We start from the raw sequence: 23,395 nt of genomic DNA, 5'->3' as shown, positions 1-23,395 counted from the left end.
GTCAGGAAGCTGTAAAACTATTTCAGATGAAATGACTCAGATGAAATCATCAGTTCAGTCTTTCATGATGTGATTTATTCTTAAGGACAAAAAGCAGTGAAAAGTCCAGAATTGTACCTGCTCTGTAATTTTCACAGTTTGCAAACCCACCCATTGGGTCGGCGGGAAGTTTGACATCACAGGTGTAGAGGGAAGCGTTTCTTACACACTTTACAAATTGATAATTTATTCTTTTGTTTGCTACAAATTGTATTATTCATCTTTGCATTTTCTTGCATTTTTAGTTAAGTTGGGTAATTAATTTGCAACCCATATAACTCACAGCCATTATTATTCAAAGGACATAATTGTTCCAATATGGATGATTTTTGAAAGTTAAAGTTCTTAAAAATAGTGACCTAGTAAATGGTCTTGTTAATAGAATTGCAGAAAGGCACTGCTTTGTATTAGTGTGTCAATTAGGGGGCTTTCACCAAATGCTGTAGGTATTTGTGGCTAGGATTCATTTCATTTCATTTTATTTATTTATTTATTTTGGGTATTGGAAGTTACATTATGTAAATCCAGCATAGTAAAAGAGATTCCCTAAATTATAATGTGGCTGTTTTGCATTAGCAAATTGCCTTCTATTTTTCAGTGTCTGCAGTTCTGCAATATCCACTAGAATAGTTGATAAAAGTTTTTTGTCTAAATTTGAATATATAACCTTTCTTCAGAAACTGCTGGCATTGATGTTTCTCAGTTTAGACATTGGGGAAGTGACACAAGATAAGATAATTTGTTAATAGTGAAAAAAGGCTTGTTTAATTAATGTTTTAATCATCTACAAAATATTGCTGATAAAATTTGCTTTAGCTTTAAAAGGCTTTTGTAAGGATGCTGCACACAGCTATCCTGGGTTTGTTTAAGCTATTACAGTAACAATGTAGCTTTTGTAAAGCTGTACCGAAGACATGAGCGAAAGATGTCCTTGCAATGAAACTGTCATACTTGTGCTGCAGGCACTGAAAATGAATGAAATGAGACAGAAAAAAGGAAAACACACACAAAACGGAACACAAAAACAAAAGGACATTCATAATGAAGGCACTGATGAAATTAAAGAATCATAAGGCTTCGTTCACAAGACAAAATCCCTTAGACTATTTTTCTTTCTTTATCATCCTAGGCTGAAAATAAAAAGAACAATAAGCACAAAAGGGTGTGACATCCTACGTGTTATAAATACACGGAATTGGAAAAATAATCTTGAATTAGGAGATCACAGATTTGTTTATTTCCATCTGAGAATCCACCCGTATACCAATAATTATATACAAGAGCTTCTTACCAAATTATAGACGAGTCTATTCTAGCTTCGTTTGTATTAGTGTGCGCAAATTACGCAGTAGATCAGACTGATTACAGCGATGGCAAGCAGGGTCCTTGGTCTCTTCCAACAGAAGACAACATCATTTTTTAACAATGGGCATGTTGGCTACCTGTAGCCTTAACTTAAAAGAACGGGAGAACATTTTAAGAATGGAGAGAGCTTTCCCCTTTAAACAAGGTGGGCTGAGCTTATTTGCAGTTCTCGCTCCTATGGCAACCCAATAGATCAGCATCATGAATATTCACAATTCACCAAAACGCACCCTGACTATGGAACAGTGATGTCAGCGGTCCCTGGAATGCTTTACTGTATTTTTGCACGATTGTGTTGCGTTGTTTTATGAAAGCTGACAAGACGTCTTGTGAAAAGAGCATCCTTCGTCGTGCATGACCTTTCTCTGGTCTCTGTATCACCGTCCGTCGGCACGTCTCTCACATGCCACGCTAAGGTGACTTTCAGGCAGTTTTTCCACTTTTGCGCACAATGTCGGAACGGCACAAAGATGTACATCGAGGACGCAGTGGCCAAGCGGACCGCCCAGGCTGTGTGTGAGGACATATGCAAACTGTCAGGTAGTCTGATTATGAAAAAGAATATCCCTCATCTGTTTCAGCAGAGCCACGGCGGTCCGTGTCATGTGTAGCAGGCTTTCAGGGATTCAGATTAGCTCCAGACTGATCGCTCTCACAAACAGATAGGGAGCGCGGGGCTTGTGGCAATAACCAGTACAATACAGGCTAACAATCTGGATTTATTTAATATTTCCTGCGTGTTTCAATGTCATAATGGACAGGTTGCACTCCTCCATGCGTAAAAGGCTCTACAGTTTGCCACAGCACATTGGACAGAAAGCATCTATAATGGGTGAAGGAGAAGACGCAGACAAGGACACCCGGAGGAAGAGCATTAGGATGAAGCCTTTACCGTCACCGTCGCCGACCTCTGGAGGAAGCTGCAAAGGCATCGGCGAGACCAAAAGTGGGGAATCTGTGATCATGGAGACGGACATAGGGAGACCTATGAAGACCAGCTCAAATGGAGATTGTCGGAGATTTCGAGGCAGCCTTTCGTCCATCACAAGTCGACATGTGCACGACTCAGACTCTGCGGAGGAGAGACGCCTCATCACTGAAGGGGATGTTACCCCGAGCGAAGAGAGCCCCCCTGGAGCAATCGGTGACGGGCAGCCGGATCAAGGTGCGCAGGAGGCCAGCAGTGGCGCTGGCGGTGGTGCCCAAAATGATTCTCCAGACCAGCAGTCAGGGTTTATAAAGTTGGATGGCATTGATCAAATTCTGCCGGACGACGAGAGATTATATCAGGCTGGGTTCATACACAGACAGTTAGGAGCAATGCTTCAACCAGGGGTCAACAAGTTCTCCCTGAGGATGTTTGGAAGTGAGAAGGCGGTTGAACGAGAACAAGAGCGGGTTAAATCCGCCGGATTTTGGATAATTCACCCCTACAGTGATTTCAGGTAAATTTAGTCACATCACACTTGCTTATTTCAAAAGGGAAACGGTTCACAAAAACATGATGTTACTGTGACTAGGCCCAGATGTTTTTCATGGTATGTCTCATTTACTGGGGCATTCCTCAGCTCAGAAGCCCATTTTTTTTCCTTTTTGCTAAATTTTCTACTAACCACCTTTCCACCTTACTCTTTCACATTTAAAGACTGTATCTCCAGTCCAAAACATTCACTTTTAAAAAATAGAATTCTTAGAATGAACCAATTTCACAGAGTAAATCAGATTTTTTTTTTCCGCATTCATTAGTTTTAGTGTATCGATATTGCTACAGAGGCCTGCCGACATTTAGTTCTTACAGAAAAACCCATCACATGACACAACCCAGTCCCAATTAGGATTAAACCCTTCTTATATAATAAATTCTATATAGTATGAAATATTCATTCTTTTTGGAGGTTTCTTCAGCAGTTAGAGAAAATCTCAGCATGGAGGACATTTTTGCTTAAAATTCATGATTAGGTCTTCATTTAAATAATTTCTAAATTATTGTAATGCACTTTTCTTTGTACTTTAATTTAAAAATAGGGTTATTTTATTTTATTTACAGTTAATGTAAATCATATTTCAAGAGTAGTTTAGAAATGATCATGTCTGATTCCTCCTTCAGTGACAGCAAACATGAATGGAGGGAGACAGCACTCTCTTTCAGGCCTGCAGTTTACTCTGTGGTTTTATTGCCATTTTTTTTTTCATTTTTTTTTATTAGCCAAGTATCCCTGATTTATGGCTACACAGAGGCTGTTAACTAACAAGTAAGACTGGCTTCAATAGCCTTTTAAACCAAACTACATTCATGTATACTAAATGATACTGTAGCGTACAGGTGTGTATGTGAGTATTGGGTGGGCTTGGTAATGTGTTGAGTCACACACGTGCGCACACATGTGTGCACGCACACACACACACACACACACACACACACACACACACACACACACACATATATATATATATATATATATATATATATATATATATATATATATATATATATATATATATATATATATATATATATATATATATATATATATATATTGCAGGTATACTCTACACTGTTGATGACTTTGTGTAAATCCAAACACACTTAGGACATGCCATCAGGATGATATGTATTAGACAGTTTGCCATTTTTGTTATGCTCCTCCCAGCTGGTTGTGTTTTCTCTGACCCCTCTGCTCTCTTACTCACCATGTTAAATGTCAGGTGAAGGGTGATTTAGTGCTTGGGGAGACTCTCCTGATACTGAAAGGTCAGAGATTTGGCACCAGCCACTGGTTCTGAAGTGTCTTTGAGCAAGATCCTAAAACAAGATTACAAGTACTTATAAAACAAGTACTTGTTTGACTCTGTCATTGAGATCTGTCAAAATAAACAGATGCACTGAGAGAGAAGTAATTAAAAAAAAAAAAAAGAGGTCGCCACCCACTTGTTTGGGCTGTGATGATGGATACTGTATATTATCATAATTAAACATTTTGGTGATCTGAGAACCATTTGCTTGTGCCACGAGCACTCAGCACTATGATTTTGCAATCACTCAACTGTACAATTAAAACCACAGATGTGGCACGCAATCAGGACAGGGAAAAGCTAAGGCTATGCTTTATTTAACTCTGCATGGAGTGTTGCATATTTTGCTGTGACTAACATGAAAAAGACAAAGGACACATTTCATTTCTTTCATTTCATTTTGCTAAATTGTTTAATGGAGTCAATATCAAGAGAACCTTTTGTTTGTTTTTTTAAAACCAGTAGTCACATTTCTCAAAAAGCATTTCAGACCAATTTGGAAGCAATATGGGAAAACATAGCACATTAGGCCAGAAAGTCTGTTGCCACTGAGTCAGAGCTAGTATTTAATTTTTGACAAAGTGAAGCTGAAAGAAGACACATGAATGCCTACAACCTCAAAATCAGGAAAAAGGACAGTGCAAGATGACTGTAATTAAAGTACACAAGGAGATATCTGGGACCTTTTAATGGGCCTGGAGAGGAGAAGGGTCTCTGTGACTAAAAGTTTTATTCCCATGTCTGCATCAAAGCTTTGGCTGTATAAGCTCAAATTAGAGTGTCACAAGGAATCACAGTCATCACTGTAGCGGAATTCAGCAAAATCTCCTCTTGTCAAGTTTTGTATAACACTAAGAAGCAGGGGAGGAGCAATATCCTGCAAGGGAAAAAGGCAGATTAAAAATGGCATCATAATCCAATCTACAGCCTAATTTCCAGATCCAAAGCTGAACAGCCTCCTTCGATTCTGAGCAAGCAACTCACAGTGAGCAGATGCAGTCAGTTTCCCAGAGGGTGACCGAAAAAAATAAGACCGGTTTATCAATGTACCTTTTATATAAGGAAAAATATTAATGTTGTGATGGCTGTAAAATATATGTGGGAGTTTTATAGGTTATTTGAACAATACACATGATTGGTGCTGAGATTATTGCCTTTTATGTTCCAGTTCAGACTGGATTTTTTTTAGATATCCCTTCTGCAAGTTTTTTTCTTGTCTCAATCATGAAAAAGCGATAGAGCTGACACCTATCAATACAGCATGTCCTTGAAATAAAGAGCAATAAAAGTCATAGAATATTATAGACAGGATATTTTGGTGCTTGACTGACAGAACGACATCCCTCTCACAGAATGGCTCTTCTGTCTTCTTCTTATGATGGAAACCAGATGATTATTATTTTCTTACCTGTTTGCATAGAGCCTTTTGAAAAGAGTCTGTCAATGGAACAGCATTGTGGAGACTTCTACACAACTGATGAGGTGCAATATTAGTATGCAACCTTCTGATCAAGAAGAGCCTTTTAATTATCTAGCAATTCAGGGCCCACAGGACACATCTGTTGGAAACTCTTCTACAATTCCCTGGAGAAATCGAAAAGAAGATGTCATGCATTCAAACGTTATTTCTATTATTATTATTAAGCTTTGGAACTTTACCGCCATCGCATCCTCAGAATCAGGTCGGCTGTCCTGCAGTTTCTGTCAATCAGTTAAATCCCTTTGGAACAGTAAGGCAAATCTCTTCTGCAAGGTCCACTTTTGCAACAGCCTTTTATTCCTCATGTGCATTCAGTTGTGTTGTAGACAGCAGGAATAATAAATCTGAACTGACATGTTTTACAACTTTGCTTCTGATATTCTTTTGCAAAGAACATATAAGAGAGAGTAACCACCGTGCAGATTAATGCAGAAATAAAGGTAAAGGGAGTCAACTTTTAGGCAATTTACAGCCTAGATAAAATTATACTCGTTGTTGCTGAAGGCATTTGCTGTATCTTACCATTTGCTATTTGTTAACTGGTTTTGGATTCAATGCTTGAGTGAGAATTTATTGCCACCCAATACCTCAAACTGATGACAGTAGAAAATTTCGCATATTATCATCATAGCTACAGTTAAACTGGCAACTAAGAACTCAGTGTACTTGATATGAGTAAAGCTGGTAGCTGTGCTGCCTCTACAGAAACTGTCTTTACACTTTGCAAGATATCAATGGAATAAGTATTTTCATCACTGTTCACTTCATGAATTCAGAGATATTTTTAAACGTTGTGCAGTTTAGCTTTACAGGTCTTATCAAGAATTAGCAGCCTTATCAAGCACTAGCAGCCACTAACAGCTGCTGGCTTTCTGTTGAGGATACAGCATGCTTACTGTACCAGTCTGAGTGCTCACATGCATTTCTGTGTGTACTATGTTTGTGTGTTGAGCGTAAGGGATCTGATTGAATAACAGCATTCTCTATTTCAGACAGGTTCACTACAGTTAATTTGAGACTACATTTTGCCATTGATTTGTTTGGGTCTCATGGGACCTTCAGCTTTCCATCATTGGATGTATTGAAAAATGAGATGGAGCAACATACAGTACATGATTGGAACAACGATGACTCTCCTCCTTGTGGTGAGCGGGAGTCACACTCTTGGTGCCAGTTGCCTAAGGCCTGCATTTTTGTAGCCCAGTTTAATATGTTTTTGACATTCAGAGAGCAAAGTGTAAGCATAATATGTCACCAACCATTTCTTATTTTCTTATAGTGGTAATCTACATAGAAAGGTGGGGGGAAATGTCTGCTTCAGAAAGCATAGGATAATGACACCATTTCTCTTTCAGTCTCCATTAAATAATTCCTTCTTTAATGTAGTGATGGTAAAACATGGGGATTACAGATGGTTCTGGCTTGGCCTGAAAGTGGGGTAATCAAAATAGGCTTCTGTGCTCAGCCACCAATATTGGGAGCCAAGAGATTATTACAGCACAATTTATTTAATGGAGGGAGCCCAGGGAGGATGTGCGTGGCCGGTGGGTGGAAGGTTGCCTGTCATAGTGGCAGAATGATTGAACGGTGCTGCATGACCTCGCCAGGCACACTTGTGTGGGAGTGTTTAATCAGGACACATGACCACAACTGTGGAAGAATGGCCCTTTTTTTTCGCATTGCATTTTTTCTGCACCTGATATGGCATTTAATTCAGCTTTATGTATTAGTCAGAGTTTAATCTTGGCAAAGTGATGGTATTGTTGTTGAGGTGAGATTATATCGATTGTCTGGACATCACGTGCATTTTGAAAATGGGAAAGCCTGTTGGAAATAGTATTTGCTTAGTACCACATGTGACCCAGCTGGTATGCTTGACGTGGGCCCTTCCTGGTTCACCATCCTTCAATGCAGCATCAGTTTATAATCTCTCCAGGTGGATGCACAAATCTAGCCAGCCAAGGCACACTTTTCTCTTTTAACATTTCAGTGTTGTTTTTCTTGACTTGACAATTGTGATTGTTGTCCTACTGACCAGAGGTAAATACAGTCCCCGACCGCCATATTAAGCGCACCTATTCTACTGGTTGTTAATAGAAATGTTTGGAAAATAATAAACATATGTAGTGTCACTGACCTATAAGTGCATTTTGCTAAAGTTCAAATTAAGCATCAGAATGGGAAAGGAAGGTGATTTAAGTGACTGTGAACAAAGCATGGTTCTTTGTGCCAGATGGGCTGGTCTGAGTACTTCAGAAACTGCAGCTCTACTGGGATTTTCCTACATAACCATCTCTAGGGTTTACAGAGAATGGTCTGAAAAAGAGAAAATATCCAGTGTGTGGCATGTCAGAGGAAAATGGCCACACTGCTTTGAGCTGATAAGACAGCAAAAGTGACTCAAATAATCATATGCTATATTCATAAGAACTTCTATATAAGAGCTTCTCTGAATGCACAACACGTTGAATCTTGAAGCAAGTCGGCTATACCAGCAGAAGACCACACTGGGTGACACGCCTCTCTGCTAAAAACAGGAAGCCAAGGCTCCAATTTGCACCTGGTCTGATGAGTCTTGATTTCTGCTGCAACATTTAGATGGTAAAATCAAAAATTGGCATAAATAACATGAAAGCGAGGCTACATCTTGCTATGTATTAGGAAGTGGTGGTGTAATACTGTGGGGGATATTTTCTTGGAACACTTTGGGTCCCTTTAACACTTGACCACACAGCCTATCTGAGTGTTGTTGTTGTTGACCATGTCCATCCTTTTGTGAACACGGTGTATCCATCTGAACACGGCTTCCAGCAGGATAATTCATCAGATCACAAAGTTCAAATAGTCTCCACCTAGCATCTTGAATATGACAGTGAGTTCACTTAACTCAGAATGCCTTCACAGTCACCAATTCTCAATACAATAGAGCACCTTTGGGATGTAGTCAAACAGGAGATTGGCATCATGGATGCCAACAAATCTGGAGCAACTGGATGATGCTATCATATCAAGATGGACCAAAATCTCGGAGGAATATTTGACGAATTGAGGAAGTTCTAAAGGCAAAGAAGAGTTCAACCTGGTGCTAGCAAGGGGTAACAAATAAAAACCTAATAAAGTGTCAGGTGAATGTAAAACATTTTTGCTTTTCACCATAGAGAGAATATGTTCTTAAATGGGTGTTTTACACAAGCTTTCCAAATGCCTACCTTCTATGTAACGTATGAATTATGTTCAAGGGGTGAAAGTCAATATTTAGGAAGTGATAGTAACTCTGATGATTTACAGTGACAGTTTACTATAGTCTTCATTATTTTTATCATTCTTTGTTTTGAATGTGGCAGATTGACAGTTATTATTCAAACAGTTGTGCTCATGATGCAATCAGTGCTGTTCAAAAAAGCAGTCACCAAAAAAAAACACATTAGGTACTGTAGGTGTAATCTTCAAAGGAAACCCAACAGGGCATTCTTTACTTTGATTATAGGTAATGCAGTGACACAGCCTTGAAAAATGAAAACTCTAAAAACAAGAAATCACTTGGTTTCTAGCAATCAAGCAGACACAGCACAGTGTATTTTATGGGAAATGTCAGCATGTTTGGAATTGCTAATTAAGACTTCTTGGATTTAAACACTTCCTGTAGGCTATCACTTCTCTCTGATGTCTCCTATTGAGCATTCAGGGACACTTTTTATACAGACCTGAGTAAAATACTGTTTGCAACTGCATTTCTTAGTCTGTGCTTTTCTATTTAAGTGCCATGTGTTTCGGATTCATTAATTTTACAATGCAATGAGGTTTCAAGGGGAAAAGAAAGCCATCCTTTTGTACCCCAAGCTCAATGACTTCCTGGTGTTTTATTTTATCCCTGAAATTACCCAAAGACTTTATTTATCATTTTACATATAATGGCAACTAAAACATGAACAGTGTATTCATGTTGAAGCACCAACCCTCTCATTTCTCCTCACAGAGATTCTGTTATTTGTAGTACATACAGATTGACCTTTTAAGCCCTGCCTGCGTCCCAGGTGGATCCACCCCTCGCCATCCTTCTGAAATTGAATTGAAACAGTCATCAATGCAGTACTCTGGGGGATGGACGCAATAAAAATAATGATTAATAATTTAATCAGAGATGCTAGTCATTAGAGAATCAACTACACAGATAAATTCTGTTAACTTCAGACTTAATTAGTAGAATATGCAAAATAAAACAGTAGGTTTAGGTGGATCAGGAGAATGACCATGTAAAGGTGACAGTTATACCATAATACAACATATTATAGGGACATTCAATACGTTTTATGTCACAGAAGATGAGGGTTTGTGTCTTACAAGATCAAATATCGAGATCACCTGCGATTGGCATTATCCCATTGCTAACATAACTCATTCACTTCAAGTTATCACTATATAGTTGAAGCTTCACAAATGTATAGAAGGCTAAAGTGCTTATGAAACAGTAGAGAGGAAATACTTACCTGGATCAATGTGCTTGGCCTGGCCCTGCCACATGCTGGGTGTCTCAAAGACTTTGACAAATGGCTGGATTATGAGACAGGCACTGGTGAGAGACAGATTGCTCACTCCGCTCTGCTATAGGGTGATTTATCTGCACCATCTCACAGAAGATATCACATCCCCTTTTTCTCCACACCAGTTTTGGCCATAACAAGTTACTCAGTTTTCAATCGCACAGAGGCTCCAGCAAAGTTAGCAGGTATAAAGCTAAGTCCTGACCATGTCTGGCATCTAGAAATTACAGAGCTAAGAAAAAAACAAAACAACAACAACAAAAAAAGGATAAATCCTGCACATAAGCCTTTGCTTACTCACGCAAACCAGTGAAAATCAGATACAATGTAGCCTCTGAGATTTAGTTTCATTTCATGCTGAGGAGTTTCCAACAGCTTTAAAGCTTTATTGACTTTGGTCTTATTTACCTCTACTTTTTATGTTTCCAGAAACAAGAGCTTTAAAAAATAAAGATAAGGTGATCAATTTGCATCTATATTATGTCCTGAAGACTTGGATGTTTCCTAAAACTGCTCCATTCCCTGGTTAATCTATCTTGTTGGTTGTCCAACTGCTTATTTTCTGTCACTGTTTTGACATCTTATCTCTACTGTGTTTTTTTTTTGGGGGGTTTCATGCTCCTATCCTCTCACCCTTTGACCTCCGAATGGAGTTAGATACTAATGTTTTTTTGTTTTGATTTTTTGTGCGAGTTTTTCTTACGCCATGTTTGAGTAGCAGCTTGCAAAGTGATGAAAACTTTGGCCCAGCACTGGTGCAATCCTGCAGTAAGGTCATGAAGTAATGGTGTACACAGTGACCAGTTACAGGTATTATAGTCACTCGATTATCGTAGCATCTCATCTGTGGTGAGAGAAAACCCATTGCTCCATCTCTCTCCAAGTCCCACTTCTTTATTGATGTTAGGTTCTTGCTTGTAGTGAAAAGAGGTTTTGAATTCATTTAAGGGGACACTGGCCAATGTTTACTCTGTGTCTGGCTGTCAGGAGACTCCTTTGACATGACATTAAGGACCCTATGGGAGATAACAAGGCATCATGATAAAACACAGATGCAATTAGTGGCAGGATGACAGTCTACAAAGGAGATAGTGGCACATGCTAGTAGGATAAATGCATGCTCATGACACAGCTCATACTCATAGAGTGCTCTCTGTCCTCTCTTTGCCATTTACATCCCTGTCACTCTCTCCATTTTCTCCCATTGAAGGTCTACTTTTTTGTTGACTTTAGACCACCCATGTATAGTTCTTCTTCTTTCAGAGAACAGGTTGAACTTTTTGAGCTTGGGAAGACTCTGATCCCAGTGACACCGAAAGATAGTATAAAAGACAGACTTGGCTAAATCAGAGCAGATGTATGAAATATCTTGACTGAGCATTTTTCTCAGTGGGCTATCTGATTACATCTGGTCAGTTTGTAAAGTGGATCTGGTGATTCTGTGATTTAGTCAGAGCTTTCAAGAGTATACTTTAGAGCTATTGAAACATCACAGCAAATTTAGGCTGGACATATCTCAGTGAGTGGCTCTGGGGCATATTCTTAAATGTCTGAAACTGACACTGCAGCATTTATAAAGTTTCCCTAAGATGCTTAGCCAGGTTAGAGGCTTTGGAATTTGAATGGAGAAGAAGTGAAACGAAACAGGAATTATTGCATTACTGAAGTGTTTAAATTCCTTTTGAGCTATTTACAGAGAATGATCGATATATATGCTGTTTTTGACTGAGGTAACCTACATTATTATAGTGCCTCTTTTAATTATCTCCCAAATAATGCATTGCATACTTTAAGATAATAAACTGAGCAAATGAAATATCTTAACATACCTAAACAGAGTTTGACCTATAAATGAAAAAGTCCGCACCGAGTTTGGGAGCTGATGATTGCTGGTAATGTTGATCAATACAGGGTGCGTTTCCTCATATAAAGCTAATAAATGATATCCAAGTGTTGTGAAGTGCTATTGAAAGTGTTTATCAATTTCTGAGAGCAGGCTATATTCCATTGATTAGAATTTGGGAAGTCGAGGTTACATTTGCCTGTGTCTACTCGTAAAGGGCTATAGTTCTTCTCTTTTAAGAGTTGTTTACTGCAGCAGTTATGACATTGTCTAAAGCATAATCTTTCTTATGTGTGTTCAGTAACAGTCCCAGATAGTTTTAGAGCTGAATGAAAAAATCACCCCCTGTACCCTTAGCTTGATGTCCCACCAGAAACACTACTAGCAATCTTATTTATGGATCTCTTTTAGTGGCGTAATGCTGACCCCTTTTAGTTGATTTTACTTCTCCTCTACCCTTTGTAGGCATTTAGTAAATCCCTGTTTTCTCTTAGCCTAAGTTTGGGGAGATTTGCTTCTACCTCTGATGGAATCTTCTTAGCATAGGTCTGATAAAACTGCGTACCTCACCTAAATATAGCCTCTTTTAACTGCACAGCCCCAGTGTCAATGATGTGCTTGCAGTATGCCTACTGGCTGTGCTTAGCAAAGACAGCACCGTTATGACAGTTCATTGGAGCGGGTGACAACAAAAAATAGGTTTAACCCTTTTAACCTGATTTTTTTTCTCCTAAACACTTAAATCTTGCTGTGTTTGCCAACTGGCTTGTTTAAGACCAGTGGACTATGCCTTTATGGGCAGTAAACAGGCCTTTTTTGTTGCTGATGTTGTTCTCCTGTTATTTGTGAAAGGCTTTACCATAGATTGCATTTCCCTTTGGCTAAGCATAGCTTATGATTTTTTTCTGTTTCACAAGAGCATTCACACTCCGTGTTCACTAATTCACAACTGGCAGTGGACTAAGAGAAGCTGTTGCTCTGTCAGTTATCATGTGAGTTTAAGTTTAATATATAACTGTTCTGTTAAGTTGGTCCTATGACATTTAATCACACCTAAAATACAGCTCCCCTGCTATGAAACACCTGCAATTCTTTTGTTCAGGAGAGAAATATATATATTGTTTTCCATTATTTTCAAAACCAGAAAAAAAAAATCTGTCATAGTACACTGCATTACGTTTACATTTACCAAGATTAAAACACATTAAGGACCATAGGATTTAGGGTGATCTATTTCCAGAAATTTATTTGAAGAGTTTTCTATAACTAAGGTCCCAGGTTTCTACAGTTACTCAGAACTGCCATATCAAATATTGGTCCACAAAGGCTTTTTTCATGTTTAAGCGACAGTCATTTTTCTGTATTTCTGGAAAAGGGAGAAGTGAATGAAAGACTTTCAGTGTGTTACAATCTGTAATTAAATCCTTCACACTACACCTCAAATGCTTCCTTTATCAGACGACACTGTAGCACAAACACAATTTATTTTGGTATGTGCCCTACAAAATTATAAATTAAACATTAAGTAAGTGGATAGAAAAAAAAGTGCTCCAATGTCTAGTCTGTAGAAATTGAGAAAAGGTTTTTAGATAGCAAGTCTTGTTTCAGACTAACTATACAGAAATAAGCTTTCCCTCAACAAAATCATGGCAGTAATGAATGTTCAGACTCATGGTCATTTAAATAATAATGTTTTTCATGACCTCCAGAAGGACAATTTTTACAGTCAGAAAAATAGGTTAGAGTGGGTGGTTTGGTGGTTAAGTGGTGAGGATTAGATGATGAACACCGTGATTAAATTCTCCTTCTTACATACATTCAACGCTTCTCACCAACACAGTGATAATCTCTCACCTTAGCCAAGTAATCTTAATGGTTATATGGGTCAACAAACCAGTTTTAATACATATACTGTGGGATTAGTGGGTTTAAACTGCTTAGCTAATGACAGATTAACAGCTTCAGTGAAATAACTCATACTGTATATGAAAACATACAAACTGACATTTCCACATGGAAGAAAAATCTTCATGTTGTCTTACACACCTGAAGTTTGTATTGAAAGAGTGTATAGCTCTGCAGTAATCAGATTGGACTGATATAGGGACTGACATTTAAAGCTAGTTCCTTTTCCAGCACTTGTCTTGTCTTTACTGACCACTCAAAGTGCTTTACAGCACAAGCCACATTCACATTCACAAACTGTAGAGCCATTTATCTATCACACTCACTCTCACTGGAGTAGCTGGGGATCAAAAGCCTTCCGATTCTGACACGACAGTCAATCCGATTGTATGGGATCCATCATTTTCTCAGCATGGTAGCCAGCAGATAGATATTTCTACAATCAAAATGTAAACAGGTGCGCAGACGTGCACACATACAAAATTATGAACATTTGCTCCCTGTATATTCAATCCCATACTGTATATACTCCATTTTCGTATCCTAGCCTTGTGCCTCCTCAATTTAGATATAAGCTACTCTGAAAGGTAAGCGTGTGTACTGTAAGGCTGTTTGTGGTGGCTCTCATAGTCCCTTTCAGGTAGCCTGGCTGGCAGGGTGAGGAGAATGAGAAAGGCTTATCGTGTAGTCAGATGCACTCTAAGGGTGACAACATGTTCCTGCTGTCCCTGGTCACCCCACCGGAGAGCATAGTGGTCTGTGACTCTGTCCCTGCAGACAGCAAAATGTCAGGGCTCCCTTCATCGGTACAGTGAACTCTGAGCATCATAACAAGCTAGGTGTGAGCTATCTCACGGCTATATTTTTTAGTTTAAAAAAAAAATGCTTTTCTAGACTAATTAATAAAAAATATACATATATGTTTTACACACACCCATCAGACCTGCCTTCCTGTTATTTACATTTTTTGTCATGCAATCTCTGATACTCCTCAGCGGTCATGTAATTGCTCATAAAATGTGATCGCTGGCCACATATTTCCATAATTTGCTATAAACTTATAAGGCACTTTGTCACTGTTTTATTCTTTGTGTTTTACAAAAGACTAATTCATGTAGAACTGATGTAATGGACTCAGATCCAGACATAGAAGTAGTATTTCTTTACTGAATAAAACTTTTAATTTTTTGACATTTAGAATGGATTTCACACCTTGCTAGTTTTACATTTTTGTTTGTGCTTACGTGTCCATAATAGCCGCAGCATCAATCGGGAGCACCTTAACAATCATGTAACAAAATAAAAGCACTGCTAACCTAGCAATACTAGCTGACTTCCTTTTGCTTTTATTTTAAAACAGGTGGTATCCCATCACACAGGTGAAAATTCTGATTTTCTGTGCACATACAGATATGAGATTGTTTAATGCCTTTGAAATGTCCGTCTAACATCCCAGGCTCACCCAACTATATTTATAGAACAATGTCTCCTATGTCAGGGTCCTAGTGCATAATAAAACACAGTAAATGGATCCTTGCTATGTTTAGGTGGCCTGACCTCCATTAGAAGGCAGCTACAAGACTGAAAAAGAGAAATCATGAGCATTCATTCATGCATGCATGAACAAACATGCACATAAACATAGTCTATTGATAGAGACACACTGAGATCATGGAGATTTTTACACTGCTCTTTAAAAGTAACTGCTTATCCCAAAATATTGTATTGGGGCAAAATCAATAATTATCAGAGTCAAGATTTGCTTTTTATTTGTATTTTCTTTAATCAATGATTGTATCAATAGTGATAAGTGAGGTTTGATCAGACAGGTGTCAGCAGTACTTGGACAATTATCACGTCTATATCTCTATAGCTCGCTTTCTCCTTTTCTCTGTAGCTAAAAGATACCCAGTTAAAATTCTGAGTGCATTTACAAAGCGCCTGCTTTGTCTGGTCAAAGTCCATTGTCCATTTGCCTCATATTTAGATTTATTTATTGTGCAGCAATATTTGCTCTTAAATCTGCTTAAGCATGTTATTATTGACATTGTACAGGCAAAGCACCACTCTATGGAACGCCAGGACTGCCATAATGAATTAATTAAATACACCATTAAATAATTAATTAAATGTGGCAATAATTAATTAAAATTGGAATTAATTAATTAAATAAATAGTTATGACACATGTAATTAATTAATTATTGACACATTTAATTAATTATTTATGTATTTCACATTTTAATTAATTATTGACACATGTAATTAATTAATTATTGACACATTTAATTAATTATTTATGTATTTCACATTTTAATTAATTATTGACACATTTAATTAATTATTGACACATTTAATTAATTATTTAATGATATATTTATTTATTTCATTTTGGCAGTCCTGACGCCTGGCTCTCGTCATGAAATAATTTTATCTGTCAGCCTCACCCATCAAACTCAGGGGGCGGGGTTAACGCTGCCCATGCAGCTTCTCTAACATTTGATTGGTTGCCGTGCAAAGTAAGTCAAAACAGGTCGATCCTAGAAAATCGATTGCTTGTGTAGACTTGGGGCAGCCAGTTATCCCAGAATGCAGATCAAATCACAAGCAGCAATGGTGGTGGTGTAGTTTTAAAATACCCCGTTTTTCTGTCACCAGCTACACTTTTAACAGTGTTTTAGCCGCGAATGTCGCGACGTATGTCTGGTCAGGTTGTCAACATAGAACATGTTTGCAAAAGTGCTCAGATGTTTTCAGAGATTTCACTAGCTCTGCTAACAGTTAGCATGCAGAGCGCACCGAGGGGGTTACGTTAACCGGTTTGTTTACATATTCCACTCTCCGTGTTCCACATGTTGCATTCGCAGATTCTCATTTTCACCGAACGATCGTCTCTTTCCGCCTGGTCTTGTGTCTCTGTGCTTCTGTAACATAAAGAACGAGCTGACATTTTTCTCACGAAACCAGCGATCAGCTCAACAGACCCTCAGTTTACCTGCATGCATCCTCCTCCTCATCTGTCAGCTGTTTAACACCTGCTGCTAATTCAAGAAACACGCCTAGTTACCTGGTGATAGTCACAGTTTAACTGGGCAGCCGGTGCTCGATATAACGCAATGTCAGCGCATTTTTCTGCACAAGATAAGTAAATATAGTGTTTTCCCCGAGCGCAGAGCTGCTGGAGCTCGTTTCCTTACAGAGCACTTTATAGGCGAACAGCTTTATCAGCGGCTGATGTCCAATCACCGGCACACAGCTTTGAAACCTCAGCTGAGTTTTAGCTCTCAGTGGTTAAACGCTGGACTTCATTCACTCAGGTTCTGTCTGTCGGGTCACGTTTACTTCGCTGTTTTATTTACAACTGAGCAAATCGGTTTGGCTGAGGTTAAAGTTACGTTTCATAACTGCATAGTTTCACAGACGTTTAATGGTTCACTGGCACATGTGTTAGACTGAACTATCATCTAAATATCATCTGTTTTTTAATAGTTATTCAACTGTATTCTAAGCACCAGCTGTCTGTTAGAATGTGATTTTTTTTCTCTCTCTGTTGGCAGAGGTATAAAAATGCGCAGGAAAATCTGACATGCATGGCGAACTTCACCGACGATATTTAGGGAGGAATAAACACACATCAAACATAAATGAACCATTTGTCTGTCTCCATAATTGAGAGAATTTTCTCTTCTTATGTCAACACTCTCTCTCTTTTTTTTTTCTTTTTTTTTGCTTTTTCGGTCATGTTATGTTTACCTGTCAAAGGCTTGTTACAAACTATGAAACACATCGTGCAGACTTCTGGATGTTAGAAGAAAACTAATACTGCTCATGAATGAGACTAAAGGCAGGAAGGTGTCCTTTAAAACTAAACATGTTAATAGGACCTCCCTGTTTATATCATAGTTTATGATATAGCACGTGTATTTCAGTAATAGCCTGCTGAGGCCACTATACGTGCTGGCCTCATATCAAATGTGAAGGCAGACTGAGTCTATGTTTGACGTTTTTTATATCTAATCTTCCTTTTCAAACATTTAAACAGCAGCGAGTCTGCAGCTGAGGGAATACAAATTCAAATTGTCGGAACAGGTTTGCTCGTTTCTTGGATTCATTTGGTGATTTATTAAATGTATAACTGTTATTCTAATCTGCTGCTGAGTCTCTTACACTTTTCTTTATGCTGTATATTTTCACGTCTCTGGAATAGTTGGCAGTTAGATAGTCAGCTGGGAAACTTTGTGTTAACTCATGGAGCTGAGGATATCGTGGATATGCTGACCTCGCTGCGTGGTGTACAGAGCGAGGTCAGCATGATTAATATTCACAATAAAAATATTAGCCGAACATCATGAAGTCTGCATGTGTTTCATAGTGTCGAACAACCTTTGTACAGTTAAAGCCAGCAGTTACTACATGACGGAAACACCAACGTTATCTCTTTTATGTGTTTATACACAGGTCACGCTGATTACTGAACAAAAACCCAAAGATCAGATGTTAAACAGATTTATTTGCTCTCTCTCCTCCTTAAACATGTTTTTAATGTTAGTTATAATTCAGAATTGGCGACTGAAACACGTAGGACACATAAGAACATCAGGAAATAAAACATCGATAAATATAACCTCAGTAAAAGAAGTCAGCGGGGGTTACTACAGCTGTGTACCGGGGCCTGCGCTTTGTCGGTGGGATTGCTTGCGAGGCGAGCGGGTCTATCCCACGCTTTGCCGTGAGACTGGGCAGACATCTCCGAAATCATCGAAACACTTTTGCAAAGAGGCTGTATCTTGACAAACCGACCAGACACATGAAGATTAAACCACTACATTCTCGGCTAAAAAAATATTAAAACGGTATTTGGTAACACACAAACAGGGTTTTTCAAAGCTCAGTTCTGTTAGCTTCCACATGCCGGTTGTTGTGTGCTAGAAACAATGGCCACCAGGCCAAAGCAATGGTTTTGACTCGATCAGCGTTAACCCCGCCCCCTGAGTTTGATGGGTGAGGCTGACAGATAAAATTATTTCATGACGAGAGCCAGGCGTCAGGACTGCCAAAATGAAATAAATAAATATATCATTAAATAATTAATTAAATGTGTCAATAATTAATTAAATGTGTCAATAATTAATTAATTAAATGTGTCAATAATTAATTAAAATGTGAAATACATAAATAATTAATTAAATGTGTCAATAATTAATTAATTACATGTGTCATAACTATTTATTTAATTAATTAATTCCAATTTTAATTAATTATTGCCACATTTAATTAATTATTTAATGGTGTATTTAATTAATTCATTATGGCAGTCCTGGCGTTCCATACCCACTCTGGCTGAATCCAGCTTCACAGACTTATTAGTATGGCTATAGACCTTTAGGCTCAGTTTCCCAGACATGGACTAATCTTAGTCCAAGGCCTTAAACATTTTAAACAGAGGTGTTCACTGAATTTATTTGTTAGATGGTACTAATTCAAAAAGTTGTCGTAAATGTTGTTATTATGGCATGAAAACCAGTTTTCATGCATGTTTTACAAACATGGAAAAAAGAAAAAACATTTCCTTTAAGCTTTCATTCCTTGATTTTTATTTTTTCCTCAAAATTATAATGTTTGATCAGTTATAATAAAAACAGTCTTGCCTTTGTCGAGGAAATGAACTCAATCTTGAATTTTAAGAAAAATTTGTGTGTCTTGCTGCACCTTCATGACAAATATAAGTAGTAAAATGAAAGTTACAAATACTGTAAGACAAAAGGAAAACTTTATTTCATGTAAATAATATTTAAATTGTTTGATATTGGGGAAACATGGCAGTATGAAGCACAAATGCCTTTACCAATGTTTGCATTTCTTCCTTCAAAGTTTTACTTGTCCTTCTGGGTTTCAGTCTTAATGTGAGCACACAGTGGTGGCAGGGTCGGTCTAAATATAACTCCACTTGACAACAATCTGGAAAAGTAGATACCCTTTTACTTTGAAGAATTCCAATTACTGTCACTGTTTCCTCAGTGAATGTGTCTGTGTGCGCAATGCACATAAAACTGAGATGTAGTGTACATATCTGCATGGCGTAGAACTGTCTAAACACATTACAAACCTCATAACTGCTTGTGCTATTTTTGAAGAAACATTTTAACATTTTCACCCAGACTGATGTAAATTCTATCCATAGATGTGTGCATCAGAGATTGTGGGCTCAGACATAACAATGAGAATAAGAAATAGGGATACTATATTGCAAACAGCAGTGATTTCCAATGTTTGCTTTTCTGCTGCATCAATAAAAGTTTTTTGACTTGTGTACAGTTAAAAGGACTCAAACTGCTGCAATGTGAAAGATCAGTGAATATATTACAGGTGTGTAATGACAATATGTGCTTAATCACACATATGTCTCATATTTCTTAGAGAAATTGTTGTTTTAGTTGTAACTGTTTATCAAAAGAAATACAGAAACAAATAACAGGACAAATCTTACATTTTTGATATTGGTATATCTAACTTAACATGATTTGGACAAGGGATGTTTTTTGGATGTGACTGTGTGATTCTGTGGAGCAGCAATTCACTGTAAACACTGGATATATTTACTGAAACATACTGAGAATAAATCATGAAATCTACCGATTTTAGCTCCAACAAAGAAGTCAAACAGCAGTAATTTATTGTTGTAATTTAGCGAGCTTTCAGTAAAAATCTCTATCCTATCTTGTTTATATATGTAGCATCCATTCTTCTTCATTTTTATAGCCTTGCTCTTGGTGTAAGTTTTGTCCAAAGACAAATTTTTATGGCCCAGTTAGAAGTGGGTGGGTAAATCACCAATCACTGCACCAATGCACAATGATTCAATTACTGAGCCAGCAGAGTGCGCAATTTATATCCAAACTCTCTGGTTTGGAAGATTGACGAGGTCACAGTACAGTTTTTAATTAACAGTTAACCTCCGCTGACCTTTGAGGTGTGATTTAGAGGCATGCCTACACACATGTTTTCATATCAGGCCCCCTTTTTGTCATGGATACATATTGGCTACGTTCATAAGTGCAGAGTTTATTAAACCATTATTACACCATGTTCATGTAAGCTTGCTAAACACTACATACATAGTAATAAAAGCTTAAAATAGGTCAGTGATGAGAGAGAAGGAAAGGCAGGGACTCTGACAGGTAAAGGGAACTGGGTGATGTTAAATGCTGTCAGTGTGTATGCCCCACAGGTTTAATATCAGAAAGAGGAATTCTAATAAGTAAGTTGGATGAAGCAGTTGAGTGTTCCAAAGGGAGAGAGAATGGTGATTGGACCATTCAGTTTCCTTTCACATGTAGGTTAAGGAAACAGAGGTGAGGAGATGCTGGCTGTTTGTGAACAGTTAGTGAATCAGAAAGTGCAGAGGTTTAAGGGGAGTGACGGAGAAGTATGTATGGTTGTTATAGGACAGGTATCAGGGCAGCAAGACAATGGTGAGATGTGCTAGGTGTAACAGATGGGTTCAAGACGTGGTGGTATTATGTCAGCGATCAACTCTGATCGCCTTCTTGTTTGAACTGGTGATGGACCGGTTGACTGATGAGGTCAGGCAGGAGTTTGCATGGACAATGATGTTTGCAGATGACATTGTGATCTTTAGTCAGAGTAGGAAGCAGGTGGAACAGAGAGCCCGGAGAGGTGGAGGTATGCTCTGGAGAGGAAAGGAATGAAAGTCAGTAGAAGCAAGAGATTTTGTAAATAAGAGGGAAATTGGTACAATAGAGGAGATCCAAGACGTAGAGATATATTGATAGTGGATACACTGAACAATAAATATGGAATGAAATATGGAGCTGCCAGATGGAAGAAAAAGAGGCCACACATTCCTTTTCTTAAAGTTTTATCTAACACAGAACAAATGTTGGTCTCCTCAGTTCATCAAACATGCATATTTTATTTGACTATGCCTTATGCTGTATATGTATATGTCAGCCCACTTTAATACTCACACTATAAGTTAAAAGAAAATGACACTATCGATATGTACAAAATGTTGTCGTCTTTTATTTTGTTTGCAGGCAGTTAAATTGTGCAGTTTATAGAACATTCACTCTGTGAAAGACAAACACAACAAAGTTACCTCATATTTTTATATTCTGACTTTGTTATTCATTATATTTCTGCATTTCTCCATGTCTCTCACCAACAAGGTTTTACTGGGATTTGACCATGCTGCTGCTGATGGTTGGAAACCTCATCATCATCCCTGTGGGCATCACCTTTTTCAAGGATGAGCACACCCCCCCGTGGATTGTGTTCAACGTTGTCTCCGACACCTTCTTCCTCATGGACCTGGTTCTTAATTTCAGGACGGGTATCGTCAAGGAAGATAACACAGAAATCATCTTAGATCCGCAACAGATCAAGATCAAGTACTTGCGGAGCTGGTTTGTGGTCGACTTCATATCCTCCATCCCCGTAGACTACATCTTCCTCATTGTGGAGACGCGCATTGACTCGGATTTCTACAAGACGGCACGCGCCTTACGCATTGTCCGTTTTACCAAGATACTAAGCTTGCTGCGCCTCCTGCGCCTCTCTAGACTCATTCGCTACATCCACCAGTGGGAGGAGGTAAGAAATCATTTTCAGGCTGTTAAACTGTATGTGAACAGGTCTGAAGAAAGTTTAGTTTATAATGTGTATCTTGTGAACTGCTTTATATTGTTACTGAGAAAACAGTATTCTTCATGGAGTAAAAATTTTTTAGCATACTACATCATTTGCAGTGATCATCATACAAGCATATTAGTTCATGAAGATAGTTAAACAGACAGGGATTCATTTCCCTAAGTCCGATTGCAATTCAGATTCTATTTCTGTCCTGGGGAGCCACTGCAAAGATGTTTGCTTCCCCTTTTCTTTCAGGAAAGAAATATGGATGGGTGCTGCGTCTGATTGCATCCACCCTTGAAAAGAGAAAAGAGACTCTTTGCTGTGTACCAGTCACCAATAAGTTGATGAAGGCAGGATGTTGATTAGCATTTTCCCACTGTGTGCCCGTCCTAGCAGTGGAACCCCAGAGTCCAAAGAGGCAGTGCTGCAGTACAAGCATGATTATGATTGTGGCAATAATTAGAAAATCTTCTTGTTTAGTCTCATAGGTAAAAGGTGCAAAGTGAAGCATCAGAATCTCAGCATGGAGTCAACAGGAAGACACTCTATGCTGCTGCTCTGCATCATTGAGGAATTAGCCATGCAAAGGAATATTTCAGCTACAAGTCAGACCGTGAAATTCTAGGAACAACAACACTTAACAGATGTGTCGTCTAAATGAAATTATCTCCACAGTACTGAAGTGTGTCTCTTTGTTTAGTTTGGGGAAATTACTTTTGTGTCCAGGTACTTTCCACTTGATCAAAGAATTATTATTATTTATTTTTTTTTTTAA

At 38.2% G+C, this 23,395-nt stretch overlaps 1 protein-coding gene across 1 annotated transcript in view; it reads left to right on the top strand.

Annotated features, from left to right (window-relative positions):
* Window positions 1–1,619: 1,619 nt before the first annotated feature.
* Window positions 1,620–23,395, top strand: part of hcn4 (hyperpolarization activated cyclic nucleotide-gated potassium channel 4) — an 86,036-nt gene continuing 64,260 nt past the window's right edge. Inside the window, exons 1-2 of the mRNA XM_004539641.4 lie at window positions 1,620–2,849; window positions 22,155–22,578. Of these exons, the coding sequence (XP_004539698.2) occupies window positions 2,158–2,849; window positions 22,155–22,578 (1,116 nt within the window). The 5' untranslated portion in view covers window positions 1,620–2,157. The remainder of the gene's footprint in view (window positions 2,850–22,154; window positions 22,579–23,395) is intronic.

Source organism: Maylandia zebra, linkage group LG1 (assembly GCF_041146795.1).
Source record: "Maylandia zebra isolate NMK-2024a linkage group LG1, Mzebra_GT3a, whole genome shotgun sequence".
NCBI lineage: Eukaryota > Metazoa > Chordata > Actinopteri > Cichliformes > Cichlidae > Maylandia > Maylandia zebra.
This window is presented reverse-complemented; position numbering and strand designations above follow the sequence as displayed.